The sequence below is a fragment of the Ziziphus jujuba genome, chromosome 1 (genome assembly GCF_031755915.1).
Source record: "Ziziphus jujuba cultivar Dongzao chromosome 1, ASM3175591v1".
NCBI classification, from domain to species: domain Eukaryota; kingdom Viridiplantae; phylum Streptophyta; class Magnoliopsida; order Rosales; family Rhamnaceae; genus Ziziphus; species Ziziphus jujuba.
The window spans coordinates 15,262,881-15,284,196 of record NC_083379.1 but is presented as its reverse complement, the minus strand read 5'-3'; the positions used below and the strand labels follow the sequence as shown (position 1 = coordinate 15,284,196).

The 21,316-nt window shown below is 31.3% G+C and overlaps 2 protein-coding genes and 1 long non-coding RNA gene across 9 annotated transcripts; 1 reads left to right on the top strand and 2 right to left on the bottom strand.

The window, feature by feature from the left end:
• Positions 1–444: 444 nt before the first annotated feature.
• Positions 445–4,209, top strand: LOC112489194 (uncharacterized). 3 transcript variants are annotated; one of them, XR_009635202.1, is made up of 3 exons: positions 445–671; positions 3,527–3,680; positions 3,804–4,209. It is a non-coding gene; the product is annotated as an uncharacterized LOC112489194 (long non-coding RNA). The 3 variants fall into 3 exon arrangements; XR_009635203.1 differs by having other exon boundaries at positions 451–671; positions 3,527–3,697; positions 3,807–4,209; XR_003053480.3 differs by having other exon boundaries at positions 451–671; positions 3,527–3,697.
• On the bottom strand, positions 3,383–9,514 carry LOC107420983 (lysine-specific demethylase JMJ26). 4 transcript variants are annotated; one of them, XM_060813527.1, is made up of 13 exons: positions 9,130–9,514; positions 7,589–8,127; positions 7,369–7,484; positions 7,179–7,278; positions 6,964–7,096; positions 6,828–6,891; positions 6,087–6,747; positions 5,302–5,631; positions 4,453–4,824; positions 4,294–4,366; positions 4,117–4,202; positions 3,864–3,983; positions 3,383–3,762 (listed from the first exon to the last, which is right to left on the bottom strand). In XM_060813527.1, exons 2-13 carry the CDS (start codon positions 8,120–8,122, stop codon positions 3,691–3,693), a joined length of 2,661 nt encoding a protein of 886 aa, XP_060669510.1. In that variant the 5' UTR covers positions 8,123–8,127; positions 9,130–9,514; the 3' UTR covers positions 3,383–3,690. The 4 variants fall into 4 exon arrangements, with proteins under 4 accessions (XP_060669510.1, XP_060669507.1, XP_015885578.2 ...); XM_060813524.1 differs by having other exon boundaries at positions 6,054–6,747; positions 9,122–9,512; XM_016030092.4 differs by having other exon boundaries at positions 6,054–6,747; positions 9,130–9,512.
• A 2,853-nt stretch (positions 9,515–12,367) lies between these two features.
• On the bottom strand, positions 12,368–21,316 carry LOC107420521 (calcium permeable stress-gated cation channel 1). Of its 2 annotated transcripts, none has more exons than XM_016029521.4 (12): positions 21,181–21,316; positions 20,020–20,360; positions 19,086–19,241; positions 18,026–18,161; positions 17,439–17,540; positions 16,727–16,846; positions 16,540–16,620; positions 15,521–15,861; positions 15,110–15,355; positions 13,996–14,320; positions 13,075–13,308; positions 12,368–12,878 (listed from the first exon to the last, which is right to left on the bottom strand). In XM_016029521.4, exons 2-12 carry the CDS (start codon positions 20,331–20,333, stop codon positions 12,612–12,614), a joined length of 2,322 nt encoding a protein of 773 aa, XP_015885007.1. In that variant the 5' UTR covers positions 20,334–20,360; positions 21,181–21,316; the 3' UTR covers positions 12,368–12,611. The 2 variants fall into 2 exon arrangements, with proteins under 2 accessions (XP_015885007.1, XP_015884998.1); XM_016029512.4 differs by lacking the exon at positions 21,181–21,316 and adding an exon at positions 20,823–21,174.

Here is a 21,316-nt window from a genome sequence, read left to right as displayed (position 1 = left end):
ATGTTTAGTCGCATATTTATAAACATATTTGAGATATTCATTTCTAAAAATATTTAATAGTATATTTTTAAATATATTTAGAATGTTCATATTTTAAAATATTTGATTGTATATTTTTAATTATATTTAAAATGTCCAATTATATATTATTAAATACATTTAAAATATTCAATTCTATATTTTTAGATATAAAATATTTAATTATTAAATATCTTTAATAATAATTTTATATAAAAATAAAAATATAAATTTAAAATAAAATTATATAAAATTAATTAGTAATGCAACTAAAATTTCTCATTGGATATGTTTTAATAGATAAATATTAAAAACTTATTTATTTATTTTCATGATCAGTAAAAAATTTTATCAAATATCTTAATACATAAAACCATTAATATATTAACAAGGATAGTTTGGTGATTTCACCTTTGATCATGAAACCTAAAAGATGGAGCACAGTATAAAAGAACTTCTCATCTTCATCAGCTTTCTCCATTGGCAAGTTAGAAGTCTCAAAAGTTCCTCTTTCTTATAGAAGAGATTCTTCCTTCAAAACTCTTTGGATCAGTTTCATCATGTACAGCAACTACTGGAATAAAGCTAAGAGCCTTTTCAGAGCCTCAAACCAGCAAGAAGTTGACAAAGACGTTGCCAATGGCTATGCACTGGTAAGAAAGCCTGAAAAAAGGGGGCGGCCAAATTAGAAATTTTTTTAATTTTGATGGTTGGATCTAAAAGGAATTGGCTTTTTGATCAACATCCAGCAAAAAAAGGTCAATCTTTTGGGGTTTTAGATAACGCCCTTTTTCAGATTTCGTTTTTCACACGCAATATATATATATATATATATATATTTTTTTTTATAATTTAAAAACAGGAATTCTGAGTACAGACTTTACCCCTTTTGCTTTAAAAAAATTATTTTATTTTTAAGGTGATTAATATTATTATTTTAATATATTTTTGGATTTTAAAATTCACTATAATTTTAAATCTTGTTAAATTAGTTTGAAAAAAAGTAGAAAGTATGATCTTATATAATTTTCTTTTATTTTTAATGTTTATCTGATGTGTATTTTTTATTTTGTATATTTCATGTTTAGATCTCACATGATATATTTAGATGTTTATATATTTTATACATTATTTTGTTTTTATTTTTTATATTTGATTATAACAAGTTTTCTTAATACTATATGCATACACCTAAAATTTCTTTTATTTTTTTTTAAATAATCATATTTTTTTCCTTAAAAAAAATTATATTTTTATTATAGTGCTTTTTTGTGTAACAAAATGGTAATGACCATAGCATAAATTAAAAATTTTAATTTATTATTTAAAAATGTATATTTGAAATTAAAATTTAAAAAACTTTATTAAATAAATTTATCAGTTTGATATAATTTATATAAAAAAATTTTATTGAAAAGCTAATGAATGTTTAGTAGTGTTTGTAAAACAATATGTTATTAAAAAATAAATTTAATATTTGTTTGAGCTTTCCTATAAACTTATGTTAAGTTTTTTTTGAAGAATTTTAAAATTTTAACTTTTTCTTGACTTTAAAAAAAAAAATTAAGTCAAAAACCGGTTATTAATTTGTAGCCAAATATTTATTTTTTTAAATAAAAATTTATGACAATTAATAAATATGTTTTGCTAAAAAATAAACCATATCAAACAGATGCTAAATGATTGAAAACAATTTACCTTTATTTTCTCTTTTTAAAATTTATAAACAATTTTATTTTTATTGACAATAAGATTACAATAAAATTGTTAAAAATCAAAACCAATTTCTATATTTTTCTATGATTTTTATTCTCAATATTTTAGAAATGCTAAATTCAAAAAATATAGTATTATTTTATTGAATTCACTTTTCATAATTTTAAATTATATTAATTTATCAACTATTAATAAAATCTCACTGTCCTACTATTTAATATTCAAAATTTTTAAGTCTCACGTTTAATCTATTTTTTTTGTAATTAATTTATTTTTATTTTTATTTTTATTTTTCTTATTCCAGTTTTATATTTGTGATTAGTAATGTTGATCATTCAATTTTTTTTATTTGTGTTTTAATATTTATCATCAGTGATGATAATTACTAATGAACTAATATAATTATTATTTGTTGATTACTTTTAATTATATAATAAATAACATTTAAAAACTTAATTTTGAAAAATGAATTCTTTAAAAAGCAACTTAAATTACTAAATCTTATTTTCTCTTTAGAAAGCAACTTAAACTACTAAATCGTATTTTTCTTTTCATTTCTATATAATATATTTTCCTTATTTATTTTATTTTATTTTATTAGTTTGTTGCTTTTCTTGTCTACATTTTTTGTTGTCTTTATTTTTTCTTTTCCATTTCTTATACTTATGAAAATTGTGTTAACACATAAAAGTTATTCCATCATGATGAAAAAAATATGGCCACACAAAAAATGCAGTTGATATCGAATGACATATTTTTGTTAGGATGGATGATGTTAGAACTTGCATAACTTGCATTGTGCTTGTCAGTTCTTCGTCATTCTAATAAGGATCTATGGTTTATATGGTTTATTACACTCAAAGGGTGGATCAGATGGTAGAAAGTTAATATATTTTTTTAAGGAGTTGCGAGTTCGATTTTTGATAACTTCTATCTGAATTTTGATGCAATCTCATATATACTGTATATACCGTGAGAAAAAGCAATAAAAACCACTAGATAATAATGAACTGGACAATATATAAACTCCCACACACACCGAATCAAAAAAACACAGCTGTCTGTCCATAATTTCCTAAAATCAGGACCGAAGATAATCAGATAAAAGTCCATTTTTTATTCACCAAAAAAAATAAATAAATAAGGACCCATTATTGATTTATGCTGAAGTGCCGACACATGATACAAAAATACCCTCACCATTGCCTGTAGTTAGCGTCATTGATAATGAAAAGGGTGTATTTTTTTGCTACACTGATGATGAAAAGATTCATGTCTTGTCAAAAACTTTTCCCGCATAATTGTCCTCTCATCATGCTTGCCAGTTTTTTTAGATAATTTTTTTCTAATATTTTTTATTTTTTGACAAAATTGTATCTGAAATAATATCCAATTGATTTCTCTCTTTTTTTTTTAATTTTTTTATTGGTATGGTTAGAACACATTGACAACTAGTAGTGTTCAAATGGATAGTCTATATGAACAAGTTTAATTTATTTTTAGGAAAAATTATAAAAATTGAAAATATTCTTGGATAAATTATTTTTATTTTATTTTTTTTATGAATTAACTTTTCTGTTTAATAAATTAACTATTATTTAAATAAATAATAAATAGGCTAGCTATTTATTTATTTTAACATTTAGGATAGAAAATAAAAATTCAATATCATTGTCCAAGGAAATTTTAGATGCACTCATATTTTTAACTCAACAAAAAATATTTTAGTAAATTTTATATCTCATATCATATCACCAACATTAACATTATAGTTTCTCATTTTGTATTGCAGTTAAAAGCCACTTGCACAGGGAAAAATATCAGGTTAGGAGTGCAATGAAAGCTCAAATGAACTCTATAACAAGTTATCGGTGTTAGTAGCCAGATGCACAAAAAGCTCCAATGAACTCTATCACAAGTTATCCTATACCGGTGTTAGAAGCCAGGTTAGAGATGCTAAACTGTGAGTTTCATGGCTTCCAAATCTTTAACAGCTTGGTCAACTGCATAAAGTATCATCTTCTTTATCTGTTCAAAAAAATTCATTAAATCGACAATTACACTTGCAGAAGAAGAAGAAAATATAAGGTGGTCGTTGTGGTGGAGGGTAATAAAGAAGCAGATGTTACCTCTAGTTTATCTTCTCTCGCCCTATGGTTCTTCGGAAGTCGTCTGAACTCCTCTGTCAAACGAAGGCATTCATGCACATTTTCTGGAGAGACAAAGTCTACAGCAACTTTGGTGCAGGACTGCACGATGAAAAGGAAAAAAAAAACGGAGTCAGCAAGACAAACTCATTGAAAACAAAAAGCAATCCACACATAAAGATTAAAACTTCGTCCAAAAATAAAAGGGAAGGATTAAAGCTGATGATCTATAAACCTTAAGATTTCTAACTTGATGCGGGCATCCAGCAGGAATAAATACAGCCTCTCCAAGTCTTTGCTCGAATGTCCATGGTTCGATACCTAAAAATTGTTAAAACAATCATACACATTAAATTGACAATGATAATATTCTTGTTTTTGGTATAGCAAACATAATTAAAATTTTACCTACCGTATTCCTCCTTCAACCTTCTTTTGTGCTCTGAATTTAAATAAAAGCATTGGTCATGAATAGGGTGAATAACCTGAACAAGAAAAAGCAGATCAGAACCCTGAACCCTGTGTGCTTTGAAAATGGGTAGACCAGAACATCAAGTGGCTAAAATTTTACCTGTTTAACCGGAGAACAGAATGTATGCCTAAATTCTTCTGAGTGCTTTCTTAAATATGCTTCTAACTTTGGGACATCCTGCCTGCGGAAAATGTCCCAAAGTGCACCGCTGGTGCCTGTTTTCTCTGCATCTAACACGAAACCAGGAAAATCATCCAGATCGTTTTTTAGAGTCTGGAGTCTTCCATCAATTTCTGAAGTTTCCATATCCTCATTCCATTCAACAAGTTGTTGAGCATGATAACTGCCAAGTTTAACACTACCTAAATGCTCTCTTACATCTTGCGCCTTGTGCAACTTTTTCAACCTTGAAATAGAGAAGCGCTGCTCTATACTTGATGAAACTTCTGCTGTATGCATTAAAATATTCACCTACAAAGTTTATAGTCAAAGGAACATGTGAAAATATTGCTATTGCTTCGATAATTAGATTCATGATACGGATTATTTTATAGCAGGACTAGTTAATATATAGATAACAGAGAAATCCAGGAGGTCCAACAAATGAAATTGGAAAGAAAAATAAATAAATTTAAGTGAATCCCAAACGATTAGAAATATACATGTTTGCCTTAGTAACGAGATGAATTTGTTAGTCAGGCACTGACAAGAAAGTCTGCATTCAAATAACTAGTAGTGATAATTTCAATAAATTAGTTGGGGACATGAATAAAATGCAAAAGGCCAACGAGATCATTCTCTAACACCAAAACATGCAATATATTTCAAAAATATTAAATTAAAGTTTGAGAGAGAGAACAAATGGTAAAAAAGATCTTCAGCCCCTAAACTACCCATACAGGCAGTGCAAATTATTATCAGATAACATATCAGATTTTCAAGGCATACCGCATCTGACATATCACAATGAAGCTTTGTTACAGAGTCCCCTCTACCAAGTTCTTCTGCAATGCCATAAGCAATATATGTTTTGGGTCCCATGTCTGGCTTCAGCACATCTGGTGGCAACTTTACAGCAAGGTTAAGCATGCCAGTCCTAGGCTCTGTATATTCTTGAAATGGCAATGCACTTATAAATTCATCACAATGACGAGGTAGAAGATCATCAAATTTATCAGATGGAGGCCAGTCCTTCAACTTGAGCATCTCTGGCCATAAATTTTCATATGTTCTCCCTAAAGTGTAACCTTCAAAAAACTGAAGAGTACTAATCTCCACCTGCAAAGTTTAGAATGAAAAAACAGTGTTAAGAATACAATATTATGCATGTAAAACCAAGTAACAATAATCACATACTTAGGCAAGGAAGACATCATTTTCTCCTTAAAGTTTCTACGAAATTTCTAATTTTTTTTTTTTTTTCCAAGTAAAAATCAGGTAGGTGGCTTAGGGAATGATTTCTTCGCAATAGAACTAGTAAACAAAAGTCCTAAGACCTAATAGTAGTGGAATACTACAAAAATAGGGACTATGCTGCCAGAGGCAAAAGAGGACCTGTGCCCTTCCATCAACAAGTCTTATGTAGGAGTAAATTCATCAACCCAACTGTTGAATAGATGACACAAAAATGTAATCAAGCAATCAAATCTGGGTAAAATGTTAGGCTGAAAAGTTAAACTATAGGAGAAATAGAACTAGACCTCACAACCAGCAAGACAATCAATGGCCCTCACTTCTAAAAATTTTGAGTTGACTTCAGAATCCATGTTTTCGCATAATGCACGCCACATGACCATTGGCTCCCAGCTCAAACCAGTAGCTTTTTTAAGAACATCTCGAACTATAACAGGTTCACCAATAATCCAGTGTCTTTGAAAGGTCAAAAAGTCTCCTTCCAGACTGCCAGTAGAGGCAGGACAATACAAAAAATTATCATCAGAACTTGTTCTGGATGCTGCCTTCCGTAAGGCCTGCGCTCTTCTTTCACCACGTTTTTGCTTTAAAGTTGTATGCTCAGTTCCATCAATCAGTAAATTTCTGGCTTTCACTTCTAAACTTGAGATCCAACCACATGGAAGGATGCACTTGAGCTCCAACATACAATCACTGCATCCACCCATATCTTTTGGAGCACACGTAATACTCCCATCACCATTTGCATTCCACTCAGTCAAAGATTCAATACAATCCTCAAAAGTTTTTGAAAGACGAGATTCTGGTGAAGGATCTCCACCATGCATATATTGATAGCCCTTATTCTTATATTGAAACTTCACTTCAGCACGATCTTTAAGGCTTCCCTTGCGAATTTCTTGACAACAACTAAGACAGAGTTCATAAGAACATTTTGGGCAGCTTCGGTGAAAATCAACTATTGAAGTAGCACAATGGTTGCTGCACCAAAAACAAAAATTAAGTTTCGTCAATGATGGAAACATTCATATATTAACTTACTTGAAGAAGAAGAGACTCACCAATAGACACGCTCATCATTAGAACAGAGGGTCAATGGTACTTCAATTTCAGAAGATGAAATCCCTAAAAGCAGATTTCTATTAGCAATGTTCTGGCTTTCAAATAACGAATCCAACCAAAGTTGAGAAATTATACCTTGAATCTTAGCTTCAATCTCCATCTCCTGATCTTGTTCTTTGCAAATTTCTTTAAGAAATGGAAGTAGTGATTTAATTAAGTATTCCAGAAGCTCAATTTTTTCACAATTGCCAATATCTATATTTGATGTCTGCAGTTCAAAATGGAGATCATTCAATTTTGCCCCAACAAAAAAAATGTAATACTAAGGGTGTAAAATCCCAAATACAAACCTTGATAATCCCAGTTGAATGCAAGCATCTATTGCAGTTGCAATTTTTGCGGCAAAATGGGCAAAGCTCCTCTATTTCCTCTACTGTCAATTGTGGGTACCTAGATAAACAAGATAAAGAGATAACGATGTAATCAAAGTAATTTCTAAACAATAAAAAACAAAAAATGGAACCTGGGGATAATGTATACCATTGCTTGGCACATTGGATGCAATATGAATTCTGTTTACAAGTTGTACATGAAACAACAGCTTTTCTCTCCATTTTCATGCACTGATGGCACTTAATATGACTTTGTCCATTACTCTGCTTTACAAAAGAATAATTAATTACTTTCCGCTAAGAAAACATCATAGGCTTAAATAATCAATTTCAAATCTAAAAGTGCACAAAATAGAGATGCATTTCACCTTTGTATTTCTCACAGCACATCTGCTATTGTTATCACCAGATGAACTAGGAGAAGATACCGCCGTAGAAGACGAAGTACACAATGGAGACTCAGAATTTTTCATTTCTACATCCTTTGAACTTCTTCCAGTCATTCCCCAATCAGATCTTCTACCTCTACTTCTACGCCGTTGTTTTAACTTTGTTAGAAACATAAACTCCCCATCTTCTTCCAGTTCATTAATTAAACAATCATCTTGAAAGATAATTTCAATGTCTGAAGCATTAAATTGCTTTTTTAATGTTCTTTTTCCATTTGATGACTTAACTTTTCGCGTGACATGTTCTTTCTTAGATGAAGGCTTTGATCCAGTTGGTGATGAAGAACAGCCATTCTTCATTTCTTCATCTATGGATATGCTTCTTTCATTTCTCTTATGTACTATTTCTGAAAGTTTTCTCTTAGCCGGAACCATGGAAACATCTGAAATTTCACCCAAATCGTTATTAGAACAGCAGTTCAACCGTCGTTGTCCTGGAACCAAGACTTCCATTTTCTCTGCAGATGAACAGAAAAGATTCTTACCTAAGTACAAGCATAATGATATGAAGTTAACTTTCTATCAAAATAAGCAAAGTTCACACGGTCAAAATGAAGCAGCAACCATGTCAATTGTATTTTCGTTGAGAATATAGAAGAGAAGAAAATATGAACATTAGTACTCTGGTTTCCTTATTAATATGCAAGTTTTCTTTATCTTCTGGTTTACTTATTTTAGGGATACCATTCTGGTTTTCACAGTATACCTCTGCTCTATAGAAGAACAGAATCCCAAATTCTCAATCAGCTTATTGAACACAAGTGACATTAGTATAAAATTATTCAGAATCCATTCAAATATTTCAACTTCAAATCACTGCATTAACTGTTTCAGCAAAAAGACCCATCATTGGTTCTGAAACTTCCTCAACACAATTACAACTATATATATGCGTGGATAAAATACGTATGCATACATATAAACCAAGCAACAAGAAGTCACTACGCGGAAAGTGCATGATAGTTAATAGTGAACCCAACCCAAGCAACAAGAACTCCAAAGGAAAAATAGATAAATAAACCAAAAAAAAATTAAAAATCAGCATCCACGTTCCAATTACATTTGAGAGTCAAATAAGAAAACTCTCACTCACAACCTTTATATTACCCAAAATAACAAATAAATGTACATTAAACGTAAAAAACAAGCTCAATGAGTCAACTCAACGACAAAAAGTATAGTAGACTTGGAGTCAACCAAATTAGAGAAACCAATCGAACAGCAAAATCAGCCATCAATTAGGGGTTATTACCAGGAAATCAATCTTGATTCAATCCCATTCTAATCCTGATGTATCAAACAGTAACTACATTGCAATTTTAAAGAAAAAAAAAACCATCCGCAAACGCCGAAAAAGATAACAATGAAGAATTTCGGAACGACCTAATAAGGAAAAAAGAAAAAAATATATAGAAAGAAACAAAAAAAAAAAAAAAAAAGATATTGAGTTACAAACCGACCCAAAAGATCATTAAAAAGGGGGGGGGGGGGGGGGGAAATCCAGACTCCAAATAGTGATAGGAATTGGGCTTCAGAGGTGAGAAAGCGGTCGGATTTCTTTATTAGAGGTCGGAAAATCAAGCTCGGTCTACAATGCCTCGTATCTCCGACGGAGATCTTTGGAATCGGACCGGTCACCAATCAGCCGGCGAGAGAAACAGAGAGAGAGAGAGAGAGAGAGTATCAAACCAGAAGAAAATAAGGCCAACGCATACAATTGGTACGTACATATATATAAATATATATATATATATATGTGAGTGTAATGGCAGAAGGAAAGCGTGGGGATTTCTGATTCGATAAGGTTGTGGTTCTTCTCGTTTTCAACAACCTGGTGACTTGGCCCTCAATTAAATTATAAAATAAAAAAACGTGGACTGAAATTATATATTTGTTTTTATTCCAAAAAATTTATAAAAAAGGGACAAAATCGAATCTAAAATACAAATTGGATGGACCACCCCCTATGTATGGATATATTTCTCTTTTGGTTGTTCTTCTTTTTGATATTTAAAAAAATGTCACCTTATGAAAGTCCTTTTGGTGAATTTTAAAAAATAAATAAATAGAAATGTGACCTTCTAAGGCTGTCTCACAATTATCATCTGTGTACTTATTTTCTTTTTTTGGGATGAAATAGTGTGTACTTATTTGGGAAACCAGATATCAACGTGTAACTAGTTTAGCTATTTTCTAAAAATGTTGGTTGGAGTTTTATTTGTTATAACCTTTTGCTTATGCTCTTTTAGAAATATTTTATGAAAAAAAAAATTAATCTTTTATTGATTTTGTTTAAAATTATTTTTGGACACCAAAAGCTTTTCTTAAAAGTTCTTAAAATATTCTTATTTATAGCTTTTAAATTAAAAAAAATTATGTTAACATTTTAAATTTTAAAAAGTTAAAACAGCATTTAAGTTTTTTTATTACACTCAAGGTTTTAAAAAGTTAAAAATAAATAAATAAAAGTAGTCAATTATCAAACATGAAAAAAGTTTTCTATTTTAGATTTTTTTTTTAATTCAAGATAAAGATTCAATTTAAAATGATTAATATCATATGGACTTTTATATTCTATTTTTAATTTTAAAAACACCCTATAATTTAAGATATTTGAGAAACACCTGTACCATTAGTCAATTTCCATTATAGTTAGGTAAGGAAAGGTTCAATAGTAATTGAATATTATTAAAAGTTTGAAAAGCTAAAAAGTTATCCTATATTCATTGAAAACATGCAATATATTATTTAAAAATAAAAAATCAACTTTATTTTAATTAAATTAATAATTATTTATATTTTATAAAATAAAAAAAGTATTTTTTTAGAGTATTTTGGCCTTTTGGATTGGAGAGTGAAGTTTATTATTATTTTTTTTTTTGGAATTTTATTTATTTATTTATTATTTATTTTTGACATAGGATTTTGTTTTGCGCACGCACATGGTTTCCTGACAGACTGGGCAGCCCACTGCTTTTCCATCGTCCACTTGCACGGTTGCAGTGTTTCCACTTTTTTTTTTTTATTATTATTAACCCGAAAATCTAGAATATCTGTAAATACCATATTCAACCCTGCTTCCACCGAAAAGGAAATAATAAATCTCTGTAAATCCTGCATGTTTTCTACTTGTTATATATTTATTTTTAACAATTTTAACAAAAGAGGTACTAAATTTATGGACTTATTTCACAAGTTTTAATTTCAATTTGAAATTTTTGAATGTTTACCATTGTACTTTTACTTTTTTGTTTTTAATAGAAATTTGCTTTTGAATTTCACTTTATTTACAATTTCTCCGTTCTGTGGCATAAAATTTAAAATTTGATACCATTTTATGAGTGGACTGATAAAATAACTTGAATAATACTGTAACATATTTCTAATTTCAATATAATTAAAAAGGAACAATTAGTGGCTCAAACAAAAATTTTAAAAACATAATTTATCAATTGTTTGGCAAACTATGCCATACATTGTAGATTAGAGTGAATTAACAAACCGAATCAATTTTACTTTACATCATCATCAATAATAATAATAATAATAATAATACCGGATCAATTATACTTTACATCATAAATAAAATGATAATATGCTAAATCTTTTCACTCATAAATTTTAATCTTTTTTTTATTTTATATTTTATGCTAATTGGATAGAGAAAGTGAAAAGAAGTGGAACTCAAAAGGAAATTTCTACAAAATTAAATAAATAAAATAAAATATAATGGTAGATATGTAAAAGTTTCAACCGATTTAAGGGAGAAAAAGGAAGGTGGTAAAATTATCCCAAAACTTATTAATGAAATAAATATTTAGTTGATTAATAATTGATAAGTACTTATACTAGTATTTTGAAAATTGTTTAAAATATATATATATATATAGTGTTTTGAAAATCTTGCCAAAAAGATAATAGCCTTTTTTTCTTGGGTTTAGTGTTTTGAGAAAGGTTTTCTTTGTTTACAATAGAAATTAAAAAGTCTCCTCAGCGAAGTTGCAAACTTTCAAATAACCCAAAATACTTGGATAATTCCACTGATCATGACGATATTACCTAATTTTATGAAACGAATGTTTTTATTTTCTTTAAAAAAAATAATAAGACCAATTTATTCTCAATAAGACCTTTTTTTTTTTTTTTCCTATCTTTCCAACTTAAATTTCATCGTCCATAACGAAGAGATCAGTTATTTAATTATTATTATTATTATTATTTTCTTTTTTTCTTTTCTAACAAACTCATAAGTTTTATTCTTACAAGTTAATTAGACAGCAAAACTGACAATTTAATTTAATCAAACTGTAAAAAAGCACTCTTCCTACAAACTATTTGTCCGAACGAGAGAGAAAAAAAAAACGTGAATAAAGCTAGTTAAGATCATTTATAAATTTTTCCTCAAATAATATGTTCTTCTGTCCTTGTTCCGTCTTGTGTTTATAATTTGATGAATTTCTTTGTCATGTTGTATAATTTAATTTGCTGATTTTCCAACCACAAAATGGCTGTAATGCTGCAGTAATCACACTTAAGATGTCAATCATTTCTCGGCAAGGCATTAAGCAGATCTTCAACATACAAACATTCTTAATTACAGAGATACACTATCCATTCACAATAGAACCAAAAAGAAAACAAAAACAAAAAAAAATAATAATAAATTAAAAAAAAAAAACAAAAAAAAAAAACAAAGAATAACATGAATTTTAACTTTTAACGAGTCCTTTTGGCCATTGTACATTCAATTACCAATTTCTTCCAATTGGCAGACACAAAATCCAGAACCTACTTCCTTCCGTCATTATATAAATTTTCTCTGTACATTATAGTCCTTCTCAATATAATATACAGCGCCATCCTCCACTGGTGTGATGTTGTAAAGGTCAAATATACATTACATTAAATATAAGATGGTTGAGCTTGGGACCTAAAGCTGCTCCTACGGTTGTTCTACAACAGCATCAGGCAATGAAGGTGAAGATACGCCGCTTATTCTGCTGGCCAACGGCGTATTCCTTCGGGACTGACGTTTTGTTGGCACACGTGCACTCTCAGTTTCCCAACTGTCACCACCTACTTCATGGTCTTCTTCTTCATCCTCCTCGCTCTCCTTAAAAACTGGATGAGTATATGCATTTTGAAGGTATCCTTTCAAATTCAGGTTTGGCTCCCTAGCTCTTTCCAGTGTGTCTTTCATCATCGCTTCCTATATTACAAGCGAAAGAAGGATTAATAAATAACAACCCGAGGCAACACATGACAGGAGAAAACTGGGAAGCACCTTTATTTATATATATATATATATATATTTTATTTTTCATTATGCATGCACTTACTTATTAGGAACTATTTGGAAAGCATTAACATTTATTGATTATGTGAGCTCCAAATTTCTGAGTTACCTGTAATGGATATTTGACGAACGCAGATTCATAGCGACCTTTGCAGAACATGTGGAACCATATAGTGAGTACAGGAAGTGCAATGATAAATGGTGTCGATTGAGCAGCTTCCTTTGTACCAAGCAATCCCATCATAAGCACTTGCGAAATGACCAATGCAATTATAACACGGCCATGGACATCGGGCCAGAATGCCGCACCACTCTCATACTCCTGATTGTAAACGTTAATGATCTGCATTTCAAATTTGAAAACAAAGACAAGTTCAAAGAAACTCATATATGATCAAAAACCATATAAATACAGACCTGTGCATGTTTTCAAACATTGGAAAATTATGGGAAGATACCTAGGCTAATGTATTTACAAACAAAAACATATACAAGGACAACTGAATAAACTATACGTTTTCTATGACTAAAAAAGAGGGGATGGTAAATCAAAATGTCAACAAACTGTATTATGTTTCACAAAGACTGTACTTCTTCAAGGCTTTATAGATGCTTTTGCAATATTTCAATGCAAAAAGAAGAGAAATAAAAAGAAGCCGTGCATCAACAACTTCAACCGGTGACAGCAATGGTGATGATATCAATCTCTTCAACATAGAGAAACCCAAAAATGGATGCTGCAGATACCAGGAACTTTTCTTGACATCAAAGTAGAGACATAAGTCGCCCCAGTTGAGACAGCAAAAGCCATATTAGCTACCCAAAGCCAGGTTTGATCCTGGCTGTGGAGTGTGGACTCACTTACCATTTACAAAAACAAAAAAAAAAGAGAATTAAGTTGGAAAAAGAATTTCCAGACTTCGATTCATGGTTCCATGACCAAACAAAAAAGCATGAATCTAAACTGTCTAGTACTTCCTATGTGCATTGTGAGGGCAAAGTTTCAGAGTAAAAGAAAATAAATGTTTACCTGATGACGGAACACGACATAAGCCAGGGCAAAGAAAACTATTATGAATGGAAGTAGAACTGGTGTCACTGTAGCATAAACAAGGCCTAGTAAAAAGTAGAATTGTATACGAGGTTCCCCAGTGTTAAAACCAAGACTTCCTGGATCCATTGCCTCCTCTCTATCCTTCTCAGTTTTCACCAAGAAGAAATTCTTGAGGTGATAAATTATGAGTGGTTTCAACATTAGAATCTCTCCGGCTATACCAGCCCATCCATCAACCATTATATAAGTTATGAAGAAAGTTGCTTTCATAGGAATTGCTACACCAAGTGTCTCAGGAATTCTGCCGAAAAGTGCAAAAAATTTAATCAAATCGTGTAAAGAAAATAAAAGAAGGCTTACATATGATGAAATATAATTCAAATACAATAGCTCAATTTATTCAGCAATATATAGAGGAACCTATAGAAGCTTTATCAGCAATGCAGTCATACCTGTGTGTTTGATATAGACCGTAATTTTTAGTGCAAACTTGCAAGTCATTTGGTAAAGTTTATTTTTTGGTTCTTTTACTCTTGAAAAGAAAACTATGATTATATCAGTGGTAACTAATGTCAATATAATATCCATTTATAATTGGGGAAAAAAAAAAAAAAAACACTAATAATAACAACAACAACATTTAGAAAAAGGGCTTGCTAACCAAAAAATTAAAGCCAGCCTAGGATGGTTTTCTATTTTATGTTTTCATTTTTGTTTTCAAGCCTGTAACCAGGTGAGAAACCCAACTATCATTTGAAGAAAAAGCCCAATTTTATTAAAAATTAAAAACTAAAAATGCAGGATCATCACTAGTCAACCTAAGTATGATTCCTCATCCAAACAAACCTTATCGATAATCACGAGCACAATTCACAATTCACAACTTCAAGACACCAAACACAATCCTATAATGTCCATGATGGTCTCTAAATTTCAAATATAAGAACTTTGCATTGCTCACCATCATGCATGTTCAAGTTACAAATACAAATATCATCTTTTAGGGGTCAGGGGAAAAGAAGAAAGACTCATTTTAAAAAAAAAAAAAAAGAAGAAGAAAAAGCGAAGATAACAATTGAAAATAACATACTCATTTGCCGATTGATTCATGAAAGTATCCAGCTGCTCAAATGCTGTTCCAGCAATTATGCTCCCAAGAAATACATTCACAAAATTGAAGAGATAATATCTAGATGCTGCTCTTCGTTCGAGAGAAGATAGGGACGTAAAGCCTTCAAATTTAGACATTATCATCAATATCCCAGGCAGAAAGATGAGAAATAACTTCAATGCAATTCCAGGTAGAAATCCTTGGATGAAGGACTTAATGAATTTGCTGCACATGTATCATTGTACCATTAGGAATTAGTCATAATTAAGTTAATGTATTAACCCAAGAGGTGGAAAAATGATATAAACTTGCATTTCAATCAGAGGGATTTAAGAATTAGAAAATAGCAGATTACATATTATCTAGAGGATAGAAAATGTAAGAACTTACATTTCTATAATGGGCTTCAGGAACGGTGCTGCTTTCTCAATTCCCTCAATGCTTGCAAGAGATTGTACAAATGCAATGGGAATCATGAAAAAAAAGGTGAGGAAAAAGAATGAGACACCCATAATTAGCCTCCTCACTGTTAGTGAAACATATGGGATAGCAAGGTTTTTCCAGTAAACATCACGCGGTTCTGGAGCCCAATCTGTTAGCCAAAGAGTAGGATTTCTGGATTGCTGAGTTTGTGCACAAACAGCAGCACCCCATCGAGTTTTAAAGGAAACAAATGCTGCAGGCACGACAGACTTGGGATCATTTATGACTCTTTCCCTTTCTTCAGCTATCTGGGCAAGAATTATTTGATTTGAACATAATTAGAAGTAAGTAATAAGTGTAATAACATAAAATGTTTGTCCAGAAACTTTAAATTCCACAAAATTGGACCTAAGCAAATGAAGATCGCTTTATCATGAGGATCGACTAAAAGGGAAAAAAACAACTAAAGGATCATTCTTATACTTCATTAAACAGGAATATGAAATTCCCTGTATACCAGAACATTATAACCCAAAGTCCAGAGAATAACCGCCTCCCTGTTCTTTCTTTTTCTTTTACTAGAAATCCAGGAATGTGTTGGGTGGGGAGGTAGATAATTACTAGAGGACCATGGGATCCCTAATGGTGCCAAAAGATAATGGACTACTTCTGAAGTAGATCATTCCTAGCATCAAAACTAGCATCCTTCACTTCAGAGAAAGTTAATTTTCCCTATTAAGATTGTCTCAGTAACTTTCATAGATTGCTTTCTTGAGTATGCAGACAAAATGATGTGCCTTATCAGCATGCTAGGCCTTGTGAAAATACAAGCAAATGCATATAATAATAATTATTCCATTGAAATTTAGGCATCTACTATTCTTAGTTGGATCTCGAATAATTAGAAGACAATGCAAAAGAACAGATAAAGGAAAGGACACTTAAAAGTTTAAACAAGAAACTTGAGCTGTACACCTCGTACTTACTTCTTTTGACAGTTTATCAATCTCAGTTGTATAATATTCAAGTGCATCCACTCTATCTCCCCAAAGCCCAAGAAAACCAGTCTGTAAATAAAGTTATGTGTAAAAATTAGGCTCAACCACAGAAATGATATCAATAAATAAATTGGAAGACACTAACATTTAAAGAAATATTGGTTCAACTAAGTACCTTCATCATGGGCCTCTTAGAATCATTTCTTGAAAATTTGTTTCTGTAATACACAAGCCAATTCTGCATCTTTTTCTTCTTCTTCACCAATTTGGCAAGTTTGTTTGCATCGTACACCACCTACATGTTATTTTTCTTACTATGAGATATGTCTATACGTGTACACGTGTGAACACAAACAAAAACAAGAATGGACACACTAGTAAAGGATTATTATTACTTCCCACATGAGTCTGTTAAGGGAATCATTGTAACCGGGGAATAAATTTTGACACATAATGACTGTAACAGACTGACAAAAATAGATTTAAGAGCATGTCTTGGTTACATGATTCATGAGTACGAGAAGACAAGCATGAAGTGGGTTCTCTTTTGAGCCTAATCTCATTCTGACCTAGTTCTTTGGATTTATTAAGTCTCCCACTGGAACAAGGCCCAATATAAGGCAAGCATGCTGAGAAACCCAAACCATTTATTTTGTGGTTGAATTAGGTTTGAAGATTGGCTATAAGAAAAGATAGCATAATTCTAAGCTATTTTCTCTTTTCTAGCACAAGGACAGTGTTCAAACAACATGACCACAAGTACATAGTATAAGGACAGTATACAAACAACATGACCATAAATTCATGGTCTCTTCAAGCAATCACTATCATTCAACTCAATTTATAAATCATTTAAGGATATATGCTTTACTCTAGCAGCAACACACCTGATGGGTAAGATAGTGATCTGGATGATTCACCAGGAAAAAGTGCTCCACACTTTCACTTACGGATTCGTCTGGGTCCGGTGGAACATTTCTAACAAGCACCTGTAAAGAATTCAACTCCATAAGATAGATTTGGGGAAACAATAACGACATAAAAAAGCAGTCTTTCTCCTTGTGACATAACACTCAAAATTGTCCTATCTGGTATACCTTGATGAATCTAAAGCATTCTTTTTTGCTACCATAATTCAAAGATGATAAGATTTCATCTTATGATCAAGTAACTAAATGGTTAAAACAGCAAATTTAACAAGCCAATAGGATCACTTCAGATTTTATATAAGCTTAAAATATTAGTCCAATATAATCACCACATCACCTTCTCAAATTACAATTTTTATATCTCGATAATCAGAACATGCATGCAAAATAAGCATAAAATTATCTTTGAACATTTGGAATGCAAGGACTTAAAACTATTATATCTTAACTAAAGAAGACAGAGACTATTATTTAATACTTATCAAGATTCAGATTATTCAACTATTATATAATCTAAACTAATAGAGACAGAAACATGATCTCACTGAAAATTGATCTGGACGGCGTCTTTCTGATGCAAGAAATTGCAAGCGCATTGAAGCAATTTTTTCATACTCCTTTAGCAGCACATAGCATGTCCAAAAGGTAAAAGCATAAGCCATCACTATGTGAGTCCAAAACCTGCAAATTGAGACTTACATTATGGTCATGTTGATGTGAGGATGAAAAAAAAAAAAAAAAAAAAAAAAACACATTGTACTATGCGAAACTTCGAATTATTATCATGTCAATTTTTGGAAGAGAACATTACTTTTTGGATGAGTCAAGGAGCACAGATAACATAGACACTATAGGGGTACAGTTGAAGCAAGAAATCAAGATGATTTACGATTGAAGAATAATAAATAAGCTGTTGTGTGTAGACACAGAAATTTCCAGTTTGTAGAGAGGATAAGAGAAAGAATGATGAAACATGAGTAGGATTGTCTGAATATATAGATTATCGTCAAGTATTTCAGAGTCGTGGGGGAAGTTATGGGAAGAATGCTTTTTGGAAGAAGTCACAAGAATAACACACCCTTATTTCTCAGCATCAAATAAATACCAACATAAGCAAAAACTCTCTCCCATTCCAAAATGTGAGACAAGAGTAAACAATCCGATTCAATGCCATCTACCAGTAAAAGAAAAGAAGTTGAAATACCAAGACCTAAGATGGATCACATATGAGTCTTTCTGTATCCTCCACCAATTGCAAGAAGTGAAATTTTGTGTATGAGCAAACAAATATATCCACAAGACTCAATTTCATATTACAATATGGATGCAGCACAATTAAACACTAAGAACAGGAAGAACAATTCACTACTAAAGGACCATATAGTCATTCAAGTTGAAGACTTGTGCACAAAGATTCAATTCCTTGTACTCTTAGTCTAATCAATCAATCAAAAATCGTCTAAGCAAATTGATGTGGTACACTGCATATAACAATCTCATACAACTTGATAAAGTAGTTAACTCCTACAAAGAAGGCCAGAATCACGCACTATCCGATTCAAACTTAAAAGCGCTATAAGTTAACACAAGAGGATAGTTGCAAACCTGGGGGATTCAGCTGGAACATTTGAAATCGAAAGCTTATCAATGTCACTTGAAGTTACATTCAATAACTGCTTGCCATTCAAATTGCTACTTGTCCAGTTAACTGGTACCAAGATAGCCCATGCAAGAAAAGCTATCGGAACAAATATCTTAAGTCTGCATAAAAAAATAACAAATAGTTAATATAGGACAACAGAACATAGTCCATTATGAACACTCAGTGAAACAATGTCCTCAAAGAAATTAAAAGAATCAAATGCTATATGGAAAACAGAGACTTAAAGTCTGCTCATAGTAACCGAGAATCATTACAGCATCCTTGCACGGACTGTCATGTAAGGTCTTCAAGGTGAAGATTAGGTTTTTAAGAGACTGTTTTGATGTTTAACCGTACTTTTTCTTTTAGGCCAGTCGAACCAACGATACAAGTGTCACTCAAAATGTCACTTAAAAATAAGGCAAAATCAATATGGAAATTATATAGTGTAATCAATCTTTGCAATAATAAAATTCAAGGAAACATGCTGAAGAAGACGCTTATTTGGCATGTCCAAAAACTATATCTAAATAACCAAAATACTAGAAAATATTCCTAGAATAAAGATCTAAGTCATTCTCTTCTGTTACGTCCTTTAAAATATCAAAATCCAACAACTGAAACGAATACCATTCTTTTGGCAACAACAAAAATGGAGCATTTAACATTGATGGGTGCATTACAAGAAAACAAAAAAAAAAAACCAAAAAAAAAAAAAAGAGCATGTGTAAGAAACATAGCGAATAGAGATGTGGGAAATTAAAATCCATGTAGCATTCTCTATAAAGGAAATCCAAAACCACAAAATGGATGTTTAACGTTAAACACGACAAACAACTTAGCAAAATATGACACAAGGGAAAGTGAAAACTATATATTGGTAACAAAATTTCATACCCCAACAAGTAGATTCGCAAGTAAACAGCGGAATCAAGTCCTGCATGATCAATAAGCTCAGGTTCCGGCATCTTTAACGCAACCGGCATCCAATTCAAAAACCTCAAATAAGACCTAAAGTCCAAATTAACAAACTTGCGCACGAATGCCCCAGAGTGTGATGGGCTGCTTCTTAATCCTTTAAGATACCATTTCGGAAAATAGACTCTGTCATTGAAAGGTTGTATCCTCAAAAGGGCAAATGCCAGGAAGAAAATCAATGCGCTAAGGATGTTTAAGGCTGCTGAAAGCCCTATATCTCCGAGTGTAGCCATTTTTCTCAAAAATTCTGTTTTCCCTCCCTGAAAGAAAAGAGCACAGGAATACCTCTATATGATCAAAATAATGAAAAAGGAAAAAAAAAAATCAAAAAGTACCAATATAGAAAATAAAGTTCTAAGAAAATATCTACAACAACTAGCAAATAAAATAATTAAGTCACGGTTTAACGGCTATATATTCTCCTTTACAAACGGATACATAATTTTTTTTTCGGGGGAAAATGAAAGCTTTCCAAGGAACCAAACATAGACAAAGCTACTTTTTTTTTGGAGAGAAAAAAAAAAAAAAAAAAAAAAAAAGGTTCGTTCAAAATTTGTTAAATCTAACAGTCTTGAACTCAAAAAGCTTTAATTTTAACTTAAAATCTGACAAATACACGCACTCAGCTCCAATCCACCAAGAAATGAAATTGAAAAACAAAAGCCAAAAAAATTTTTTTTAAAAAAAAAAGGCAATGAAAACACATTAAACACAAAGCATACTTTGGGTGTTATGCTAATCCCTCCCTAAGCAGTTACTTAGAGAAAAACAAAGAAGCAGAGCAAAATTGCAAATCCAGATAGAAGGTGTTTGGATTGCTTCAAGTCCAATAAAAGCAATTCCTCAACTCCTTATCCAGGAAAAGTAGGAACCACGCCACTATGCGCCTTTAATTCCCGATAAGGCTCCAACAAACAATCAATCGTCAAGCTTTCAATTTGCAAGCCAAACAAGAATCCAAACACTGGTATTTTCACTAAGCGAAATTTTGTAAGCGAAAGGCCCAAACAAAATAAATAAAATAGATAGAGATAGAGATAGAGAGAGAGAGAGAGAGAGAGAGAGTGTGTGTGTTTCTACTTTGGATTTATAATCCCGTAGGTTCTGATTCGATGCGTACGTTTGGACCTTTTTTAAGCCAGAGCAGCGTTTTCAAGCCCTCTGATTTTGTCAAAATCAGTCTTCTCTTTCCCCAAATCTGGCAAAATAGATTTCT